The sequence below is a fragment of the Stegostoma tigrinum genome, chromosome 28 (genome assembly GCF_030684315.1).
Source record: "Stegostoma tigrinum isolate sSteTig4 chromosome 28, sSteTig4.hap1, whole genome shotgun sequence".
NCBI classification, from domain to species: domain Eukaryota; kingdom Metazoa; phylum Chordata; class Chondrichthyes; order Orectolobiformes; family Stegostomatidae; genus Stegostoma; species Stegostoma tigrinum.
The window spans coordinates 32,077,039-32,101,166 of NC_081381.1; the positions used below are offsets into that span (position 1 = coordinate 32,077,039).

The window sequence follows — 24,128 nt, forward strand, 5'->3', positions numbered from 1 at the left end:
TGCTCTAACTGCGTGTTTATTAATTACCCCATCATTCTCTCTCCCCTAGTGCTTGTTAGTTGTCCCTATGCTCTTGCATGTTTTCCTTCTCTCTGCTTTGATGTTTCTCTTTACTTTCCCCAGAGTATCTCGATTATGGGCATGCCCCACCCTAATGCCTGCCTGTTTATCGAACTGCATCCAAATATCTCCCTGTTTATTAACACACTACCCGCGTGAATCTTTAATCAGTGTCTCTTGTTTCCCTGGAGTTTCTCTGGTTATTTCTCATGTGCGCTCTCGTTGCTGTGGCCCTAACCTGCTGTCCCTCCATTTATTACCCCTCTGTTTATTGGCCGTCTATCAATTGATCAGTGTATTGGCGTCTCTGGGCTCCATTAACCCTCTCTCTATCTATTGATCCGTGTATTGTTTGAGCGCGCCTGGCGGACCCTGCTTCGTCTCCATGATGGCGGCGGGAGGCAAGTCTGCGGCCTTCTTCCAACCCTGTGCCTCAGAGCGCCCTTTTCCCCCAGCTGCTCTCTGAGGCGCGCAGCCGGCTCCCCACTCCAGTCTAAGCCTCACCTTTCTTTACCCCGCTGGGTTGCTGGCTCCGTTTCCCCGCCCTCTCTTGGGCCTGCTATCGAGGTGTGTTGCGCTCGCCGTGCCGCTGCTTCGGGCTAGCTGGGCCCTGCCTCCGCCATCTTTTCACTCACAGATCGATTGCTATAGCCGGGGCTTCCCGCAGTCGCCAGAGCGCATGCGCCTGAGTCGGGCCGCTGAAAGGACCTAAACGGGGACGGCCACACTACGCATGCGTGAGTCCGACGTTGCTGTGCACGCTGGCGCTGTCAGGCGCTTGCGCATTACTGGCCGGTGGCGTCTTGCGCCTGCGTGCTGAGGATTCCACGCGTGCGCTGTGTGACTGGGGGCGAGTGAGCCGAGAAGCTAAGATGGAAGATGAGGAAATCGCGGATAATTGGGAGGAAGCGGCCGATAGTGGGGTAAGGAGCGCCGGATGAAGCCACGGTGAGGCTGGGGCTTCTTCAAAACAGGCCTCGTGGTTCGTTGACGCGGTGAAGTTGTTTTCTCAAGGTCCTAGAGTTGAACAGAAGAGCAATGTGCACCATTTAAAGGGTCTCTGTGAGTGTCGGCCACAAGTGTGGGGTTCGGCAGTAAGGGGATTGGCATGAAAGAGAGCGAGCGAGTGAGTGAGTGAGGGGGCAATAAACTAGCGCAAAACCTAGATCTATAACAGCTTGGAACTACCACACTCTTCTGGGGAGTCCGTGTCGGCACCAGGAGGGAGACTAAATATTGTAACATGACCAGAAAAGGCATTGGAAGCGAGTGATGTAGATTCCAGAGCGATAGAGGTAATCTAACCACTGCAACGGGTGCCGAAGTCTTTGCCAACTCCCAGAAGTGGACAAGCTGATCTACGTCTGCATCTTGCGAAATGAAGAAGGGATAATGATTCTTTTTCAATTGACAATAATGAGGGGGGTGTGGAAAGAAGTGCCTCAGAATAAATTAGTGCAGTGTTTAGCTTTGGAATGGTGTTGAGGTTTTGATTTAAAATCGGATTATGGTGGAAGAATTTATGGCGTTCACAGGGGTGAAGACAGTACCTTCAGTTTCAGGATTGCGAACCAAATATGTTACGGTTTATTTTACCTCTTACCCTCGATGTTATTTAACGACCCAAGTTTCTAGGGCCTTCTTTCAAGGAAGCGGGGAATGTGTATCTGCAATGGGAATAAAGATCAAAAGATAACTTAATACCATGCCCACCCCCACTATGTAAGCAACCCATTCTTCAAATTCACAAATGTGATTATTTTTGACATGGCAACTTCAGAATTCAGTTCTTCCTGCACAATGTGTAGGAAGAACTAACTCTCTTACTTTAAACACATTATGCAGTAAAGTTGTATTGTATTTTTGGTGATTTAGAAATAAACTCTTTCTGCGTACAATGTGATAAATGCATATTTTTGGTGCAGGTTATGCCAAGTGTCAGTAATCATGTAGCATGAAGTTTTATGACCATGAGATTTCTTCTCCAGTTTTGACTGCTATAGTCTAAGGGACAAATGGCAATCATTTCATTATTGGTCAAGGCTTATACATTGCATGACTTGTTCAAAAGATAAATATTTTTCAAAAATTATTGATCCTTTGTTTCCATTACAAAAGCTCTTGGCAGAAAGGTAAATAAACTGAGAAATTCAACTTACTGAGAACTGAAGAAAGATCACTCGACCTGAAACATTAACTCTGATTTCTCTTCACAGATGCTGCTAGACCTGCTAAGTTTTTCCAGCAATATTTTTGTTTGAGAAATTCACCTACCACTTCCTAGACAGAATTTTTGACTACATTATCTATTGATAAATAAATCTTAGTTTTTGTAGAAATAATTTAAATGTTTACACAATCAATTTAAAACCACTTTAGCACTTACCATCTGCGATTTCTCCTTCATTTCCTTGTTCTGGTAGTTCTATCTATTGCATCTTTTTCTGGTAGGATGTTTTCCTAGAGACCCTCCCCACATCCAGTTGAGTAGTCAAGTGCAGAGAATATTATGGAAGGCACATTTCAATGCTATAGCAGTGACCAGTTATATCTCACGTCACTTGCGTAGATTAAGGATGAAGGTTCATAGTACAAAGCACCCTTGAGGCTATAAGCAATACAAAGGGAAATACATATGGTTGAGTCCTTGGAATAACGTGCTTGTGTTAAACGTGCCACCTTGTGTTATATTGTGCAATATCCCCAGATTATTCACAGCTTCAGAGATAGCAAGAACAATACAATTTGTCCACATATCAGCTTGGATATGACAGTTGATTTTGTGTCTCATGTTCTCCTTCAGCGGTCTTGCCAGCTTTGTCAAGCTGTCTGCTTGCTTAAATGCATTTCTGAGATTTCTCCATCTAAATTTTAAAGTTGACAGCTTCACTGAGATTGGTCCTGTAATGGCTATCAAAATGAGTGTGAGCTATTGTCCCTGTAGTTGAAGAGACCCAAAATCGTCTTTGGAGCAATGGTGTCTGATAGTTGGTGTTACTCAATGTAATTAGGAAGTGGAACTAGATAATTTATTGTTGCTGAATAGATTCTTGCCAACTTCTGGTATGGATAGACAAGGAAATGGAAAAGCAATCTAATTAATTTTGACGCATTTTATTATCCACTAGAATGATATGTTCGTATAGCAGATAATTGAGATTCCATTGCAGACATCATTATCTCCAAAACAGAATGTGGCAGCATGGCTTCTGACTAGATGATACTGTCTACAAGATATCCATTGTACTCCTATTTCTTATGTAGAACATTGAGAACTCTGTACTACCAGTACTTTGGAAGGTTGAATGGTTTGAATTTCCAATGCAGTGTTTGGCAAAGATGTTAACTGGTGTGAGAGCAGCAATATTCTGTTCTTGACCTGTATCAAATTGAAGGACTTGTAACAAGTAACATCATCATTCAGCCATCCATAATGAGTTGCTTTATGTATGATAGTTGTGAATGCAGTGGCTGCTGTGTTGTGACATATTGCAATCTGTACCGCTAACAAAATTTGCAGTTGAATAAACAGTTGACCTGCTTTTAAGCAGGATGGTCGAGGGAATGCTGTAGGCCAGGGCACCATGCAAACTCTGTCCTATTAACGAGTGCGGACAGTTTACTTCTGTGAAGGACACATCTCCAGCAGTGCAGCTTCTCCTTCACTGCTATATCAGATATTACGTGCTCATTCTGGAATAGGACTTGAAACTCCAACCTTCTAAATCTGAAGTCAGTGTACTAGTTGAGCCAAGTTGACATTAAAGAACCGCTAAGAAAGAGTTTAATATGAAATCTGTGTCCAAGTACCTTTTGCTGTTTTATCAAAGATTGTGGAATGCAATCTCAAACTGGGCATTTAGTCCAGGTTTGCTCTGCAACGAAAACAGTAAACACACATCCTCAGGTCTTGGCGCTTCTCCGGTGAGGGAAGCATGATTAACGTTTTGGATCAATGGTCTTTTGCCACAACTTGTGAACTGTCTGTTCTAATGAAAGGTCATTGGCTTGAAACATTTACTCTTTCTCTCTGCACAAATGCTGCCAGTCTGAGAAGTACGTAATGTTGCCATATTCCTACCAGACCACAGGGCTCCTCTTATCAGAGATGTCTATGGTTTAATCTGGGTGTTGTTACATCTTGAGTAAGGTGAGAGGTTGAGATGGTGACGCCTTACCAGTGTGTGAATTGAATCCACACTGTAGGCATCATTCAAGCACTTGCATGTTTTCATTATAAACTTCTGGCATGATCTGTAATTAGCATAAGTCTGCTCTAGTATTTTTCTTTACCTCACCAAACTCCAAATAATAGTAATAGTCTAAAATAAGGTATGAAATAAGCAAGGCCTTTCTCCTCAATTGCTTCCCCAACCCATTCCCTCAAACAGAGGGACACTAAGGAAATTAGGTGTATTGATTTAACTGCGGCATCAAAGGATAAGCGAAGCTTGAGAGTACTTAAGGGTACATGATCTGCAAGAAATGGAATGTAGATTTATCAGAAAAAATGAGTATGGTGAATGGGAGAGTCCTGATGTTAATGGAAAGTAGCAAAAACACGTTCAACCACAACAGAGTGAAACCATTCATTTAATGTTTGTTTGTAGGATGTAGGCATAACTAGCATGCGTTGCATTTTTGCTGTTGAGAAGGCGTTGTTGAATGGATGCCTTGAGTGTCTTTCCTGACTATTCCAGAGATCAGGTTAGGGATTACTCTCTCAACTGGGTCTGGAATCCCATATAAACCAGATTGGGCAAAGACAACAGATTTCCCTCCTTAGAAGATATTAGTCAGCCAGTTGGATTTTTATTGACAATTTTGGTTACATCTGGAGGGAATCCAATTACATCACCAAATCTTTAGCCTCTGGGTTAAAGTTCAATTTTACAACAAAAAACTGCACAACTGTGACAACAGTGTGGAGCTGGAGGAACACAGCAGTCAGGCAGCATCAGAGGAGCAGGAAAGTTGACATTTCGGGTCAGGACTCTCCTTCAGAACTGGGGAGGGGGTAGGGAGCTGGGAAATGGGAAGAGGTGTGGGGAAAAGTAGGTAGGGGAGCCCCATCCACCCGTTTTCCCTCCCGCCACCACCACCACCAACTTGACCTGAAGCAACCTGTCCATCTTCTCTCACACCTATCTGTCCCACTCATCCCACTGACCTATCCCTAACTGGATCCATCCGTCACCAGCCCCATTCCTCTTCCCTCTATTTCCCAGCTCTTACCCCCTCCCCAGTGCTGAAGAAGGGTCCCAACCCAAAACGTCAACTTTCCTGCTCCTGAGATACTGCCTGATCTACTGTGTTCCTCCAACTCCACACAATGTTGTCTCTGAATCCAGCATCTGCAGTTCTTACTGTCCTACTACACAATTGTAAAGCTTCTATTATCAGTTAAGAATTAGTGCATGAATAAAGAGAATTGTGGAAACCTGAGGAACTGTCTGTTATGGAACTGCATCCAAACAAGGGGAAAAAACTTAAAGGTTACAAAAAGACGTTAAAGTTATTAGTTTCCGTGCCTGGACATTACCAGAGTGTGAAGTCCAGTCAACAACAGGCTAGTTTAGAATGACTGGAGAAGAGTTGGACTTGAAACATTAGTTCTGCATCTCGCTCCACAAGTGCTGCTGTTGATTATCTCCAGCACTGATTTTGGTTGGACTGCTGTCTGTGATCCAAAACTCCGCATTTGATAGTTTTGTTCCTATGCAAATACTCTGTACACACAGTTTAAATATTAAACACGGGCTAGTAGTGTATTCCATTTTTAGATTTGAAATGGAAAGTGATCAATGATTTGCAATTATCTGAGTTCTGAGGAAAGGTCACTGGACCTAAAATATTAACTCTGATTTTTTTTCTTCGTAGAGCTGTTGAGCTTTTCCAGAACTTTTATTGTTGTTAATTATTTGCAGTCGTCTTGTGTGTGTGTGTGTGTATATTAGAGGAACTCTTTTAATTGGTCTTTGTGCCTCTGGGGTCTGGAGGGGGTACTGCCTGTGCCAGTACTGAATAAAGTATTGGGCTTGCCCTTGACAACCCCAGTTGAATGACTGATATGTGCAAAGTAGCTGTTTAATGGTGTACAAATGTACTGGTGATAAATCATTTACAAGAGGCACAGTGGCTCAGTGGCTACCACTGTTGCCGCACGACACCCAGGGGCCAAGGTTCAATTTTCCCCCTCGGGCAACTGTCTGTGTGGAGTTTGCACGTTCTCCCTGTGTCTGTGTGAGTTTCCTCCGGGTGCTCTGGTTTCCTCCCACAGTCCAAAGATCTGCAGGCTAGGTGGATTGGCCATGCTAAATTGCCTGTAGTGTTCAGACGTGTATATTAGGTGAGTTGTAGGGGGATGGGTCTGAGTGGGCTGCTCGGAGGGTTGATGTGGACTTCTTGGGCCAAGAGGCCTGTTTCCACACTATGGATTCTATGAAGAGAATTCGCTAATTTACCAGTATCTGATATTCTAACCTAATTAGCTTTTTACTATAATTGTATTGTCTGTTTGGAACTGCAGGAACAGTAAGAATCCCTGGAGTCCTCCGCCTCCACCTCTTGCAATTTGTTGACATCGTCACCTATCAGTTTGCAATCAGTTTAAAATGAGTGTAGACTTGTATCGTGCAGTGTGAATGCGCCAAAAGGCAACCTTTCTTTTCTCAGGGAGAGCAATAAATCTATCCCTTTACTATATCTGCAGCATTTTACCAATCATATTGATATAACTAATGTTGCATCATGCCTGCTATCCCAAGTGTCTTTCATTTTCTATTTTTAAAATGGCCATAAATCAAAATGCAGGCTGCCTTCTGTCACATGTGCCATGCTTCAAAAGTCACTAGCAGGTTTCAGTTTCAATTAAGGCAAGATTTTCGGTGTACTAAAGCAGGATTTGCCTCATCTGTTTAGGATTTATTTTTGGTGAAATATATTTTTATTTTGTTGGCTTTCACTCTGCCATCATATTTATTAGTGTGATTAACATACTTGCAAACCAGCTAATCTACTTTGGTCGCTCATTACCTGGCTTTGTTTCCACTTCTGTGGCATGGTTTTCAGCTAAATATTGCTTTACGAGGCAGTTGTGTAGATATTTAGAAAAGTCTCTTTCCTTACTTCTAGGAAATAGATCGGCGACTGGAGGCAAAACTAAAGATTCAACAGAAGGAAAAGTAAGTAATATTTCTAAAATAATTACTAGCGTTTTTATTGGCTCCCTCAAAGATCGATGGTAAGCATCCTACTCTAAAATTATGGAAAGTCCCTAGTCAGTGCTGCCATAATCAACTCAGGATTGCAAAATCACCAGTCATATATTTTCATCCCAAATCTTCTATCATGGTAGCAAACTCTAAATTGAATTTGGTTTTGCCAAGATCATTTCATCTAGACGTTTATCATCTTGAGGTAAAGATGTTCTTTGTAATATGTTTTGGATTTTTTTTAAAATTAATGTCCTTGGATTGTACTTTCTTTTATAACTGGTTTCTTACTGCACATTAATTAATGAGGTTAAAAAGTCAGCCAGGGTTCAGGTACCTGAGTGTTATCAGTGACCCTGACTGGAAAAATTGCATATCTACTATGCAAAAAGGACAAGATCAGGTATGACTGTTGGTCTTCATGCTAGATATTCTGCTGCAGATTAGAATCTACACTTGTATCATAAGTCTGATACTACTGAAGGAACTGTCACCCAGAATAAGGTGAGAGAAGAGACCAAGAAACTACAAGAAGAAAAATACTTTGGAAAATTGCAATTGATTTTCTAAAACTACTGTCCAGATGGAGTTGTATCAGTGATAATGGGAACTGCAGATGCTGGAGAATCCAAGATAATGAAATGTGAGGCTGGATGAACACAGCAGGCCCAGCAGCATCTCAGGAGCACAAAAGCTGACGTTTCATGCCTAGACCCTTCATCAGAGAGGGGGATTGGGTGAGGGTTCTGGAATAAATAGGGAGAGAGGGGGAGGCAGACCGAAGATGGAGAGAAAAGAAGATAGGTGGAGAGGAGAGTATAGGTGGGGAGGGGATAGGTCAGTCCAGGGAAGACGGACAGGTCAAGGAGGTGGGATGAGGTTAGTAGGTAGGAGATGGAGGTGCGGCTTGGGGTGGGAGGAAGGGATGGGTGAGAGGAAGAACAGGTTAGGGAGGCAGAGACAGGTTGGACTGGTTTTGGGATGCAGTGGGTGGAGGGGAAGAGCTGGGCTGGTTGTGTGGTACAGTGGGACGAACTGGGCTGGTTTTGGGATGCGGTGGGGGAAGGGGAGATTTTGAAGCTGGTGAAGTCCACATTGATACCATTGGGCTGCAGGGTTCCCAATGCTGCTGGGCCTGCTGTGTTCATCTAGCCTCACATTTCATTGTCCAGATGGAGTTTTCTGACTCTGACATTTTACCCATAAATATTGCAGATGGAGCAGTCTGATTAAGTATTATTAAGAGGGGACACAAATTACACTTCTACTAGCCACATAATATGCACACGTCACAGCACCTAGTGATTACCTTACCCTGGAGTTGCAATGTAAGCAAGACCTTCAGATGGTACTGCTGACTATAAATGAAGCTGGAGTAGGTGGACTAACATCAGGCTTCATGTTGTGTTTAGTGCTCCCCATTCCTATTTCTGTGGAAACTAAGTATTTGTCAGAGACTTCATGACACTAGAAAAAAAATCAAAAATGTTATTGACACTTTAATTGCTATGAGTGATAGCTGATGAAAAAAATTGGTTAGGCCACAGCTAGAGTATTGTGTGCGGTTCTGGAATTTGTTATACAAGGCATTTGAGTGGGTGCCGAGGAGATTTATCTAGATGTTGCTTGGATGGAGAGTTTCAGTTGTGAGGTGAGATTGCACAGGCTGGGCTGTTTTCTTTGGAGCAGAGGACACTGCAAGATGGGACATGATTGAGATGTTTAAAATTGAGGGGCATATGCAGGAAAAATCATTTTACCCTTGATGGAGGGATGAATGATCAAGAGACATAGATTTGGCAGGAGGTTTGTGGGGGGGTGGTGTGGAAAGTTTTCAGAAGGTAATAGCAATCTGCTTGTAAGGGTGGAAGAGGCAGAAACCCTCAACGTGTTAGTATTAGGATGCACAAGAGTGATGCTGAGGTATGTGAGGTTACAGGCCAAGTGCTGGAAAGTGCCTCCAGTGTGCTTGCGCAGCCTTCAGCTGACTGAGAAAAAGAATGTTCAGGAACAACAGTATTAAATCCAACACAAAGATCATGGTTTATAGAGCTGTGGTGGTTCCCATCCTCCTATAGATCTCCAAGATGTGGACTGTCTACAGCAGACACCTCAAGACATTGGAGCAGTACCACTAATGCTGCCTGTGCAAGATCCTGCAAATCTACTGGGAAGAAGGATGCACCAACACCAGTGTCCTCGCAAGCATCGAGGCACTGACTACCCTTGATCAGCTAATGGTGGTCTGGGCACATCATCTGCATGACCAACACGAGACTCCTAGCTTTGAAATGGCAGGTGAGCCCCAGGTGAACAAGGAACGCCCTCAGTGATACCCTCACTGGTGAAGTGCGGTATTCCTATAGACACCTGGAAATCAGCAGTCCAAAACTATCCAAAGTTGTTGAGGAGGAGGATCCGGGAAGGTGTTGAGCACCTAGAGACTTGGCAACGTGAAAAATGGAAGCCAGGCTCAAACAGCAATGGAGTGTGCTGCCACACCAAACCCGCGCCCCCCCCCCCCCCCCCCATGACCAACACCTGTCCTAGGTGAGAGCTGGCTCTATTACACTTATCTGCAGACTTCCTCCTGAGCGTGGAAGAGAGTCATCACCATTTGTGAGGAGCTAGCAATAATGCTGGGAAATGGGATTAGATTAGTTATATGGTTGTTTTTGACTGGCACAGAATTGATGGGCTGATTATATTCCTTTCTGTTCTTTAGACCTCGTTAAGATAACAACAGAGAAAGGATGAAACCTTGGGTCCAAATAAATTGCATAAAGAAAGAACACATTTTTGGGGCTTTTTTTAAACAGAGGCATACAATAAATCCAAGGAGTTATAGGCCACTTGATGTTTTAAAAAAAAGTTAATATCTGTACTCAAATGTAATGTGAAAAAATTTGAAATGAAAACGTAACAGCACAAATTTTAGGAAGGAATGCTATGCTTGGCCAACTATTGTACATTTCTTTCCTTGAAGAACTAATAAAGTGAAGAAAAACATATGAGCTTTCAAAATATGTTTATGCCTTTTTGCTAAGAGTGGTGCCTTTGATACTAAGAATAGTAACAATCCAACCAAAAAGGGATTTTAAAAAGATAACAGCATGAGCAGCAGCTGCAGGAAACAGTCATATTGGACCTTGTGTCTGCCCTTGTGTTAAAAGCCTGTTATGCTTGAAGCAGACATGACTGAAGAGCTAGATGAGTATCTTGCATCTGTCTCTGCCAAGGAAGATGATTCTGTTAGTCATTGTGAAAGAAACCTTTCTATATGACTAGAAGGTCTGGAAATTGAAAGATGTATGCTGACTGTACCAAGTCACCAGAACTGAGTGAGATGGATCAAAGATGTGTGTGGAAGGAAGGATAGAAATTATGGGCTTACTAGCCTGATTTTTCCAGTCCCTCAAGGGGTTGGTATCAAGACAAATACGAACATTCCATCTTTTTTCAAAAACCAGTGTGAAAATAAGTCCAGCAACTAGAAGTCAGTCTTAATTTGGTAAAGCAAGATATTTAGAAACAATTTTTCAGAACAAAATTATTTATTTGAGCAGTTATGAATTAATTGAAGAAGGCCAGACATTCTTTTTAGGGAAAATCTATTTTTACTTAAGGTTTTTTAAGAGCTTTGAGTGATGTGATAAAATGCTGACAGGAGACTAGTCAACAAAGTTGAAGCCTGTGGAATAAAAGGGACAATGAGAGCATCGATTCAAAAGTCGGCTTAGTGGCAGGAAATAGTAGTGATGAATGCTTTGGTTTTTAAGTAGAAGATGGTATACCGATTGTTGCAACTGCATTTTTCTGATAACCTAGATGTGAGTATGCAGGGCGTAATTTCAAATTTTTCAGATGATACACAATTTGGGAGTATTCTCAACTGAGAGGAGAATGTGTTAAGACTTAAGGAAAACACTTAGATTGGAGGAATGGGTAGCAGGCAGGTCAGGTTTAATGCAGAGAAGGAAACGACTCAGTATGAGGAAATACTAGGAACGATAGCAATAGTGAAGGATAAATTCTAAAGGAAGTACAGGAGCAGAGAGATCTGGGGTAAATGTGCACGTTGTTTGAGGTAGCAGGGTGGGTTGAGAAAGTAAGTGAGACATACACAATCTTTTTATCAATTGGCATAAAAGTTCAAAAGTGAGGACAGCTATTATAAGTTGCATGATTGGCTTCAACAGAAATATTCAGTAATTTTGGGTACTGGGCTTTAGAAAGATTGTGAACCTACTAATTGCAGGTGATGCAGAAAAGATTTACATGAATGGTTTCTAGGATGAAGGCTTCACTCGGATGATCAGAAGAAATAGGGTTCTTCTAAACTTTCTTGGAAAGAGGTGATTGGCATTCAAAATCATGAGGACCAGGACAGTGGGAGAAACTGTCCCAAAAAAAGGATGAGATCTAATGACCTTGATCTAAGATGAATTACAAATAAGGGCAACATGAGGGGGACACTTTGTTCAAATGACTAGACTCTTGAAGAGTCCTTTCATGTGTGGAGGAGGAAAATTTGATCAAGACTTCTAAAAAAACTTGTGATCATCTGGAGGAAAAAGAAATTGAAGAGCCTAAAGGGGGGGAAAAAGCAGGGGAATGGGACTAGTTTAGTTACTTCTGGTGCTGCACAGATGCAGCCGGCTCAGTGGTTTCCTTTATCCTATAAACATTCAATGACATTTCCTCTAAATTAGCTTTGTGGGTCATAATCTGAAAAATGACGTTTGGGTATCTACAGTTGGCTTCAATGAATTGCACCTGGGGAATGGGATGAGACAAAATGAGTCAGTTATTATTTGATCTTTTATCTCCTGCGTTCCTGATGGAATATGTAGACCAGCATTGATAGTGGGATTATGCTTGGGTGAAAGGATTCTTACAGTTGCTATAGCTTTTGGTACTTGTAGGTGGAAAAATAAATGCCTAAGTTTGGTTTGGCTGCTGAGTGCCTGTCATCACCTTTTAAGGAAGGGGGTGTTTTTCCTTCAGTCTGACTAATTCATAAGGAAAATTGATACAAACTGGCATCTTTATAAGCTCCAGTTTGGCAAGTTAGACACTTTTAGAAGTGTCTTCATATGTGCTGGGACTGTTTTCAATTTGAAATGTGGTTATTTGGTTCTGGTGGTTCATCTGCCTTGTGATACATTTTCCTTCAGTTGGAATGGTCCTGGAATTGCGATGGATTATTGAAACTTGTCACAAGTTTTGTTTTTTGCCTTATCCATTCCCTAATTAGAAAGTGTAATCTTAGCTCATTTTATAGCAATCGTGCTATCGGGGTTTGAGTACATAATTTGATACTCGGCCGTGAATTATGAATAAAATGTCTTTCATTACCTGTACCACCTTTTGCAAACATCACAATTAAAAACAGATTAATACCTAATGGATTACATTTATTACTATTTTTAAGATTTGTTGTGGGAAAATTGGCTGGCTCTGTTACCCAATATTTACAACTTTTTTGTAAAAATAATACTTTGAAATAATCTGAAGTCCTAAGTGATGAGACTCCAAATTCACATTCTTTGTGGACAATGTGTGCTCTTGCCCTGCGTAACATACTAAGTCTTAACAAGGCCCATTATTGACTTGGTATTTAGTACTACACATGTACATTAGCTCAGAAGAATCTTTTTTTTTTGAAAACCTTGGTAGTCTGGGAAGGTAACAACACATGCCATCATAGAAATTTTCTAATTAACCTGTTCAGAAGTATTACACATCTCTGAAGCAAGGCAGGACGCTGATGTAAACCGAGCTAGGCTCTCTCTAGTAGGATGTGAAGCACATGCCAAAATATGACAGCAGTTGAAAAACAGTAGTAGGGATAGAACCTTCAATCCCAAAATCATCAGAACAGGTGAATTTTAAAGTTTTTTTTTTAATAAAAGTCAACATCTCAAAAAAGTTGGATTTCTAATGCTGCTCATTATCTAATGATAGGCCATATAATGAGCAAGTGCTTTTCAAGCTCGTCTCTGAAGGACAGCTTGCCAATATTGATGGGCTCCTGTTTCCACTTCCAAAAAAAGAGTCATTATCCAAAAATTATTTACAATTGTAGAAAATTGTTGTACTTAGCGACTGAAGTTATGTGCAGAAATCTGACAGGTGGGCATAAATTTTTGGATCCTGGGATGGAAAAATTGCTCCAGAATGGAACAGAAGAGAATACAAGTCTTTTTTTGCACGATGAAGGTTTGGGCAGGGAGTGGTGAGAGGGAAAAACATGCTTGTTTTGTTGTTGGATTCTTATTTGAATGACAATTTCTCTAAAGGATCTCCCAACTGAAAAAAGTAAGTTTCTAGTGGCTTTGGAGGTGAAAGGTTGGGCTGGAAAATTGAAAGATGGAAAAGATGTAGCGATTGTTGAGTAGTTAGATTGTTTAGTACTGAATGTATTTGGGTAGTTACAACATTGTGGCCTGAGTTGGTAAAATTTTATTTTTCTGGGACAGAAGTGTACAACTGAGAGTTACTGACATCCAAATAATGAGCATCACCAATGAAGCACGTTATATTACTGATGGAGGCAGCTTACTTTCTACGTATATTTGTATGACAGTTCAAAATGGATGGACCTGTATTTCTTTTCCCTTTTTTGAGTGTAATAGTAATACAAGAAAAACTAAAAAGGCTGGCTTTCTGCAAACCGAAGAGCTGTTAAGTTTTATTGATTACAGAATAGTGCTTGTGCATTTAATCGAAAGCACTTTGTTTCCCATCAGTATCATGCAGATCTCTATTTTGGAGTGTGACACTCCTGTCCTCTGAGTGTATCATCCAACTTACCAGGAACATGTCTGTGATAGCTTCTACAATGCAAAATTTTAAATCTGTTTGTTTCCCAGTAGTAAATTACTTATCCTAAAATCTAACTGGTTGTAACGAGTAGTTTGATCACTTATGATTCCCATTCCTGCCTTAAAATCATTTTAGATCATTTGGTTTTGGGTGGGGAGTGTATTTACTAAGCACAAGCTACTGCAGTTTTGTGGGATAGGCTGGTTGGAACAGAGTATCATTTGCTTTTTTTTTGTAATTAGGATTAAGAAATGCTAATAATCGGAGGTTGGAGGTATAGTAAATATGGTCTCAAACTGTTCTTTCACTTGGATTTTGGGGTGTCAGAACAGAGAAATTACAATGTTAATTAGCAAGTTCAATTTCAATTAGGAACCTTCTGAATCTGTGCTATGACTAAGCCATTGAACAGGCCTGGCTTTTCTGTTACGGCAGTTTATAATTAAAAAAAAACATTTTTCTTTTGTGTTCAGAGCATAACTTGAGGGTTGAGAGCACACTTTTCATGGGTAACTGTCTCAAATCCATTTTGGATGGTTGCTTCCATTCTTCCTCAGCAGAGCTTTCCTGCAAGTCTTCCATATCTGTTCCTGATTTGTCTCGTAGTTTTATGCTGTCCCCTCCTTTATCTTTTGACAGGCTGTTTGGGAGAGCATAGTGCAATTCTGGAGAATCATTATTTTTCATATTTTAAACAGAAAATCGAAGCTGACACCTAAGGTTCCCATCGTCATACAGGATGACCTCCATCCAACGCCCTGCGCTCCACAAATCCGCATTTTGAAGAGACCGACAAGTAACGGGGTGGTCAGCACGCCCAATTCCACTACAAGACCTCCTCCACAAGTCAAATCGCTGGCCCAGAGAGAAGCTGAATACGCAGAAGCAAGGAAACGGATCTTGGGGAGTGCAAGTCCTGAAGAAGAAGATAAAACTAATACAGAAAGGTAAATGATAGGACAAGGGATTCATCCTGTTTTAATCTATCTACAGTAAATGACTCCAGTTCAGACTAGCAGCTGTTTAGTCATTTTGGACATGAGTTGATCAATGTGGTACCACACTGTATTGTCATAACTGAGTTCATAGGCAGTTCTTGATAATTATACACTGTCCAATTTATGCCTTATATTCTTTCTCCTCCTTTGGTCTCTTGCTAAATCATTTTTGCTCTGCACCATTGTCCCTTTTGAATATTTAATTTCTTCTGCCTTTTACCTTCTCCTAGATCTTCCCTTCTGTTCTCCTTGTTCTGTTTATCCCCTTGCCATCTCTTTAAAAACTGTTACAGTTCTTAACTTTTTCTGGTTCTGACACAGTTCTATGTCTATCGTTGCTGCTTAACTTGCTGAATTTCCAATATTATTGGTTTTCTTTATTTCAAATTTTTAGTGCCTACAGTATTTTTGCTTTTGAAGGAAGTAGCTCATTGGTTTCGGACTTGTACATTCAACTTATCATCTTTACATCTGCCTTAATTTCAGCCTATCATGTGATACCTGCCAATAGCTGACTTTTGAGAATGAAAGTAATTAGGCTTACTGGTAAATCACTGGAAGAGATTTGGGGACAGCCTTTCCACTAATAGTCACAGGTAACAAAATGGATACGGCAAAACTGCACCATATTGTTCGTCAGTTATGTAGTGCAGCCTGTAGAAATATGAATCAATAAAGTTTAGGAAGGTCTTTAAAATGACCGCTTTTATGTATTATTTTTGTTTCTTGTTCACAATTGATTTTAAACTAACTCCATCAATGGGAAGAAGGTAACAACTGTAGTTCACGCGTCCATTTACTAGCCATTGCATCCTGTTTAATGTGCTAGAGAAAGATGGTGTGTTCAAGTGGCAGGTGACTAGAAGCTTGAGGTCATTATTATAGACAGAACATAAGTGGTCACACCACCTGTGTGATTTGTTTCAAGTTAGATTTAAATAGCTATATATGATGCACTCTAAAACTCTGTGCCTTTGAATAGGTAGCACGATAACTGTGTCTTGTTCATAAGCTGTGTTAAATATTTTCCTTCCTTTCTCTCCAGACGTTGAAGATTCTTTGCTAGAGTTAGTACTGAAGGTCTTCTGGCCCTTTATCAAAAAGCTGTGATCACTGATGTAAATTGTTTTAGCTTTGAAGTAGCACATTACTGCAGATGGTGGAATCTGAATTGAAAGCAAAAATGCTGGGGATCAGGCAGCATCCATGGAGAGAAAGCAAGCTAACATTTTGAGTCTAGATGCTTGATTTTGGTTACCTTCTCTGTACAATTTGAGAATTATACTTGTCACAGGCAGTCATCACTGTTTTGATCCGAATGTTTAATGGGTGAGAAGTGGGATGCCAGTTGTGTGTAAGTAGATCCTTGTTGATAGAACTAGGTCAGTTTTTAAAAGTCCTGATCTTGTTATAAGAGACTTTCACCAGTTTGTACTGTTAAAGTGAAAATTGGCTCAATGGTAAACAATACTCTTGCACATAACCAATCTAAATCATATTGGAAGTCATTCTTCCAAACTTGAGGATACACATCTTTAAATGGGCAGTTTTCTATTTCTCCTGGACTGTGACTGTGCTAGTCTGCTGTTAATGAGACACTTATGGTGTGTGGGAGCTATCACCTCAGTGAATGAAATTCTTCCAAGGTAGGTATCTTTTTGTTTATCATCTGTCTGGTATAATTTTTGCACCTGATATGATTTCTTTTTGAGACCTCATGCCAGTTTGACCTGTAGTGAGCTACTTACGTGGTGGTCTTTCTTCTGGCTTTATACAATTGTTGAGAAATTGTTCAAACGGATGATAGCTTTCAATTCGGCTTGAAAACATGTTGCGCTGATACCAATTTTCAAGCATGTTTCAGAAACTTATCTGTGCTAATGTTCCATTGAAAAATTGCCTCCTTCACTTTCACTTTAAAGTAAGCTGTTAAAATTTTTTTTTTGTCTTGTGACCTAGTAAAAAGGAAGCTCAAAGGGAACTGTCGCTTTAAATTTCTGTGAGAGGAAAGAACAAGAAAAATGATAGCTAATGTTAAACTGTAGTTGAATCCAGTTGATATTCCATTTGGATGCTCTAATATTGGATGAAGTTCATCACACAATGATTTGAATCTTGTTTACTACTATTACAAGTAGTGTACTGGAATATACATATTTACACAGAGCATTCAAGTACATAGCAATGTCTAACCCTTGATCCTGTTGGATTGCTTAAACTTTGAAGACACTCTTAGTCTTCTGTCAGAAATCTAGTTGTATCAGTGCTGATCAATAAATTGATATTCTGAGCACTAATCTAACATTATCTTTATCTAAAGCTAATTCTTTATATTTTTTTAGGCCAACTAGGATTACCCAGTTAGAGGAGACCAGACAACAGAGTGGTGTAATTCGACAGCCCCTGGGCCCTGATGGTACACAAGGCTTCAAACAGCGCAGATAAAACGTGGGCCAGCGAGCGCGCTTTGTAGAACAGAACTCTGCAGGACCGAGCGTGCAGTGTTGGACATAGAGAACGGACTCAAGCAGAGGACCTGATCTGCTTCTCTTGCACTGTGATCCCCCTTTGCTCCGCCCACTGTGACTTTCTCCTTGCGCACTGTGACCCCCTGCTCCGCCCACTGTGGTTGGCACACTACTGAGAGCTCTCCAAGGAAACTGTGAAGGGGAGGTTTCTTGTATTCGGACTGGCCAAGAATACATTGTGTGCCATTTCTAACCAGAAACTTGCTCCAGCAATAATACTGTTTAAGAATGTTCAATAGTTTACCTTTAAATTTCAGAAAAGAGTTTGACTATGTATTAGTGATGGGTGCTGTTTGTCCATTTTCAGCCCATATTTCATGGGTTTGTTTTGGTATCTTCCCACCTGATCCATTGCCACAAGATAGTCCTTCAATTATCTTACTATGCGAAGTATGTCAAAAAATCCATCAGAAATGCACCCATTTTAAAGTTGGCTTATCTTTAGCTATTTATTATAGACTGTATTTAAAGTAAACTTTTTTCAATCCATCAAACTGCAGTAAGAGGACAAGAACATGAAATGATCCACAGGCTTGGCCATTTGACACAGCAGACCAAGAAATACACAGTAATTGTGTTCAGTAATGTAAGTGGTCTGTTGTGTAATCAATTCCTGTCAGATTCCTGTCCTTCCATCCACAGTGAGCAAGTCTGTTGGTTAACGGAACTAGTTGGAGTGGGGGAAAAAGAGAAGTTCAAATAGTGGCTGCAAATGTTGCTGTATCTCACCACCTGAACGAGGTTAGCTGGTTTGGCCAAATCTCAGCTGAATCCCAGGTTTTATTTTTTTAATACTGAGAGGGTGATGTGATTAAAAATAGAATACTAGGGTAGTACTTGAGATGCGAGCTGTGTAATGCTGTGGTCACGTGATCTTATTCCAGCACTGCCTTATGCTCAAATTCACCAGCTATGCTTTGTGCATGATGGTTTTTGGTATAAACTGCAGGATAGATATAGCTTGCAGTAGTCGAAACTTACTTTAGAAAAGAGAATGTTTCAGCAAAGGCCATGTTTAAAGTTACTGCTGCTCCCATTGAGGGTCAGTGCAGAGCAGTATTGCTGTTAGAAACTGGGAAGGTTTTTCAAAGTGCTTTATTTGGAACCCTCCCAGTTTTATGAAACAGGGAATGAAAGAAAAAGACAAATAAATGTAACTTTTTAAAAAGGGAAATAAAATTGTTCCAATCAAATTTATATGTTCTTTTGAGAAGCTGAAAAGTTTGAGGCTAAATAATGGAGCCTGAAACTTTGGTACTGTTTATTGTCTCCCTTCTGGTGATTTGTGTGCGTTCTGTGCCCTGCTGTCTGACACTAAAGCGAGGGGTTGCAGTTATTGCCCATCACTAGTACATACTCTTTAGTATTTTTCAAGTCAATGCCTTTTATTTTCTAGAATTTCAAAAACAAAGCTGTTTCTAGGTCCATCTATTGTTAACAGGGCACGTATGTAATTTCCTTTTGGTGTGGCTCGCATATGAATCATTTGTCTTGTGTTTGCGCAAATGCGCATGTGTTTGTGTATGTGTGTATTCTGAATATGTCTGCCTGCGAACAAATTACTGCTTTGTGAGGAGGGGTGGGATGGAGTGAAGATAAATTGAAAGTTTCAATTTCAACCATTGGTTGGGGGTGGAGTAGCTGGAATCGGCCATCTCACACTCGTACAACTGCTAGCTTAGCCTCCCAATGCAACAGCTGTCAAATTCCTTGTGGGGCATAAAATATTCCTGAATTGATTTGGACTGGGGTTGAATGGGTTTCAAATGCCCATTAACTGCAAAATGTCAGACCTTAACACATTTTTAAACTTATATAACGAATAATATTCAAAGTGCTTTCCCAGCAGTTGTTCTATTAGCATAGAATTTTTTTTTGGAAGGTGAGTTTTCACACTACCTGGCATTTCACTTGATCAATGGACTGACATTCAATTGATTTAATGGTGTTTACGAACTTGATGCAATTGGAACAATTGACTGAGATTCTTCAGAATATATTTGCTCTCTAAATAATAAAATTCCAACTCACTGCTAGTTTGTGGATTTATATGCTGCACACTGCAGTGTATAATAGGGCCCTAATCCAATTTTGGTCAGCCAGGCAGCAGTGGCTCTACAAGTGGCCTCTGCCCTGCAATAGGGAGTGGAATATTTTTAGCCAGGAGTTTTGAATGGATATAGGCTCAGTTTAAATCCTGCTTTTCCTTTTTGATTTCCCTTTCCTCATCTACTTCAGTGAAACAACCTGAAGATGCATGTCATTCAGCTCGCACAACAGCTGGACAGGGTACTGTCTGGAACTGTACCCAAGCTTAAGTTAAATGCCTTCATGAAAGCAACGGTGAAAGTGGAAAACTTAAATCCACCCACACACCGTCCCCCACCACCCCCCCCCCCCATTCCGATAGTTATTTCTATGAAAAGACAAAATATAAATATGTGCATACCTAAAAGCACAGTTGGGTTAATCGAGCCAGTAATTGTATTGTTTCCTAGCCAAAATTACAATCAGGCAACTAGTTTTTTTAAAAATCAAGCTCTGGTTTTGTTTCTTAGTTATTAATTTCAAAGCCAAAAAAATCTAGTTTCCAAAATTAGCAAACATAGTAGACTACAGCTGAGGCTAGCACTGCTATGAAATGCTTTGTGCAACATTCTGGTGTTTGAGAGGTTTGGACTTGACAGTCATTGCCAAGGAGGAAAATGTGTCTGCAAACACTGGTATTTACGGACAGAATGAAATAAAGTAATAAAGTCAAAACTAGCCTTGTGAGCAGCACTGTAGAACAACTGCTATGTTCAGTTTGCTGAGACTGGAGGAATCAAAATGGGCTTGAAGAACATTGGATACTATGCATTATCAGCAAAAGATAAGTGACAACAATTGGTATGCTGAATAAAATCAGGGTGCAGCTCCACACTGAGACGGTTCGGATCAACGAAATTTATTGATGGGAAGATAATAAAGCTAGGGTGGTTTGGGGAAACACCCCATTTGGTAAAGCTAAATGAGAATCCTAAATATGGTGAGAATCTTGTTGCCTTTACATGTTGTGAAATCTTGCTCAAAATATGGATGAAGTCTTGAATGAACAAAGATTGCCCTGTTGTGTGAACTGACATTCTGACATCTGCTAAGGCAAAGTCTACAGAATAATGATGATACTGCCTCCCTTCAACAGTGTTGATACCTGACCCTAGCCCTTTACCTTTCCATACAACATGTCCAAGATTGGGCTTTGTTTGGAATTGTCATAGATCTGTGTAAAACAGTTGCCAATGTGCAGCACCATCCACAATTTTGGCAATTTTTTTCAAAAGAAATAGCTTGGCCCATAGGAAAGAGCATATAAAAATTAGTGACTTGAACAATATAAGGCAATATTAGCAGTGATTGGAACCAAGTACTATCATTGGACCTGCCTTGTCCTTTTGGTCAGTTTAGAAAAAGTTAGCTGCCAGCAGAAAACGGATAAATACCAAGTAGTAATATATACAAGGAGTAGGGTATCTGTTTTAGAAAATGTGTTCTGCTTCACAACACCTGTTAATCACCACAGATATTGTAGAAAGCAAACTTGAAATCATTGCAGAAATGCAAAATTGGTCCAGTTACTTTTCAAATGTTGTGAAAAACTTCTGTCCCATAGTGAGATCAATTGTTAGTTGATGAATTGATGAAGGCAGCTATGTGCTCTGCACTCTGTTTCAGGCCTTTTAGATATTATAGGGTTTTTTAAAAGAAATTATCTTAATCAGGATCTCCTGTCATGACTCGGCTGAATTCTGTCTTTCGTTGTGTCAGATTACTGGATTTTTTTTAAAAAACAGTCTTTTAGAGAGACAGTTGTGCAGTTTTCATAAACAATAAGCCAGTGACCTCTATCTTAATTCACACCAACTTGATCTGAGCTTTCAAATAGACAAATCTTGGTGATGTACTGGTATGCCAAGGAACTTGGCATTACTCTGGAAGTAGCTGGTTCAGGGGTTTCTTTTTAATACAAGTACATTTAGCAAAATGGCCAAACAAAGTGAAAGCGGACAATGAGATTCATACTTAAAGATTTAATTTTTTTTAAGCTGTTTATATTGATTCTAAAGGCAACTTGAATCTGAATTGTGTGAAACTTGTCAGCAGAAGACAGCTGTACTTTAGTGGTTATAATGGAACGTGGTACATATGGAATTAGCTGCTGGAAATATTGTGGGACCTTCAATAATGTCATGAGGGGTTTGAATTGTTTTGTGATTACCATTGACATTACAGAAACTTGAACAATACAATGTGTGTGACAAGTATAGTATAACTTAGGATTGGGAGGAGGCTTATTGGTTGGGGGGGGGGGGGAAATTGCAACTCCTTTGCAGCTTTTAATTTGCTTCCAAGTATCTCTCTTTAAATCACGTCTTTTTTCTCATGTATAGCAGAATGTAACTTGAAGGAATGGGGTATTCACGTTGAAGATAATGTAGGTGGTCCCTAATTTAAATGTAAAATGGCCTCATTATTCATTTTCACCACCGTTCTCTCTTCTTCCTTGCCCATACGTTAGCAAATTGGAAGGTTGGGACAAACAGCCAGTTGACCACCTGAACTGCATTGAGGAGTTGTGCTTCAGTACTGTTTGCCGTATGTTTTGTTTTAATTCTGCAGAGAATATTACAGATTGAACTTGGGACTTATAGTGAACTGGCTGTCAGTGTTAACTTTGCTCCTTGGCATTCTAATGTAGCAGCAAGGCAAAGTGGCTAAGTATACGGCCACCTTCCCTTCACAGAAAAATGGTTGATTGGGATGATTGCTGAATAGAGAGGATTTTGTAGAACTCTTCAAACATTGTTGCTGTGGCAGCAGGTCACATTGTAGCTTCACCACATTTAATGTGTTTGGGTTCAGTTAATAAGCAATAATAAAGGGGCTCATGACTTCCATTATACCGTGTGGTTTGTATATTCTTGTTACAAGGATGGAACAGCCCAAATAAAAACAGCCTAGAAACTGAGATGTTGAATTCTTGACATGTTGTATTTCCCATTTGAAGATGTTCAGTTTATCTGAAGTATAACATGCTATATTCTCATGTAATCTGTAAAAGCAAAAGAAATTTGCTAGGAAACTTCATGTACACGTGAATATTCTGCGTAATAACTGAAAGTATTGTAGAATGTACTTGTATGTCTCAGCGCTGAACTTAAGGGGAAGAGAACAAAATCAAATAACTTACAAGCTAGTCTTTTAAATGAGCTTAGACACTGAACAATGATTTTGCTGAAAGACTCAAGTCATTAATGTATAGTGTAGCTTCTGTAGTTCCTTTTAGGTTTATATTATTGGTTTAGCACAATCAATGAGTTTTGTGTGTAAGTACATTAAGTATATTAATATTTTTTCACATCTGCCACCCCAACAATTTTCCTTGTATCAAGCTATTGTGGTTCTGTGTGAAGGCCAGCAAAAAGACCAAGGATGCTTATCAAACCGGTAATGTTCACAAGTTGCATTTCAGCTTGTTATGCAAGGAGTACGCTGCAGTTTGTTTTTCAACTTCAGCAAAATATCAGCCTTCTGTCAGCAGTGAATTACGCCAGTTCCTCTGATTTCTAAGTCAGTCCTGCTGCTACTTCTAGGAACATGATGCATTTAAGAGTTGCCCTGATTCAGAAGGATGAGTTTAGGAAACCAGCCTGGTTTTGAGGTTTGAATATTAAGCTTGCACCCCATTTATAAATGCAGACAAATGTCTGCAGTCTTACCTGACCTGTTTGTGTGTGTGTGTGTGTGTGTGAGAGAGAGACATACAGATTTTTGTAAAAAAAAAACTTATCCATTCATTTGGACTTTGTTTTCTTATGTTTTATTGTCTTGGTGGGTACAGATGGATGGTTATGCCACACACTTTTTGTGGTTGCAGATTTCTGTTTTGTGAAGATACTTGTCATTGAACTTGAATGAGACAGTAGCAAATTACAGGAGCTTCAGTAATTTGATTGCGATATTAAACTTCAACTTGTTTAATTTATAAACTCTGCTGTATAGTCTGGGGGTTCTTTTAAAGGCTATAATCACCCCAAAATCAAAAGAAAAGTAGTAAATGGTTTATCTGGGCATATAATGCCATGACACCATATCACCCATCTGAATACTTGCTACAATGAAAATGTAGGTCTGAGGTCTCTGGAAATACACAATTTGTCAGTCAGCAGCTGAAAGAGATCTGTAAGTGTCTAAATGGGACATCATTTAAACCAGAATGGTTATTCAAACAAAGACAGTCAAAAAACTTTATTGAAGGAATTGCCCCTTTTTTAAGCTTGCAAAATGCTTCCTCTTACATTCTCATCAGGATCTTGCATACTGTTGCACTCCAGTCGATGGAAATGGCACACATTTGTGTTGCTATAAGGTTAGTGATGTAACAACTACTAGATGAGTCACACATCTAAAGTAAACTTGATTGTGACTATCGGGTTATTGTCGGGTAAGATGTCTATCAC

General features: G+C 40.2%; 2 protein-coding genes across 3 annotated transcripts in view; one reads left to right on the plus strand and one right to left on the minus strand.

Annotated features, from left to right (window-relative positions):
• The window catches only part of zbtb17 (zinc finger and BTB domain containing 17), a 34,774-nt gene extending 34,037 nt beyond the window's left edge, over nucleotides 1-737 (minus strand). For both annotated transcript variants that reach the window (XM_048561100.2, XM_048561098.2), the window contains exon 1: nucleotides 565-737. The gene's annotated coding sequence lies outside the window, so the exon portion shown is untranslated. The remainder of the gene's footprint in view (nucleotides 1-564) is intronic.
• szrd1 (SUZ RNA binding domain containing 1) lies at nucleotides 449-23,657 on the plus strand. Its single transcript, XM_059638032.1, has 5 exons — nucleotides 449-461; nucleotides 751-983; nucleotides 7,195-7,244; nucleotides 14,801-15,049; nucleotides 17,443-23,657. The coding sequence occupies exons 1-5, from the start codon at nucleotides 449-451 to the stop codon at nucleotides 17,543-17,545; spliced, it is 648 nt and encodes a 215-aa protein (XP_059494015.1). The 3' UTR covers nucleotides 17,546-23,657.
• Nucleotides 23,658-24,128: the final 471 nt, after the last annotated feature.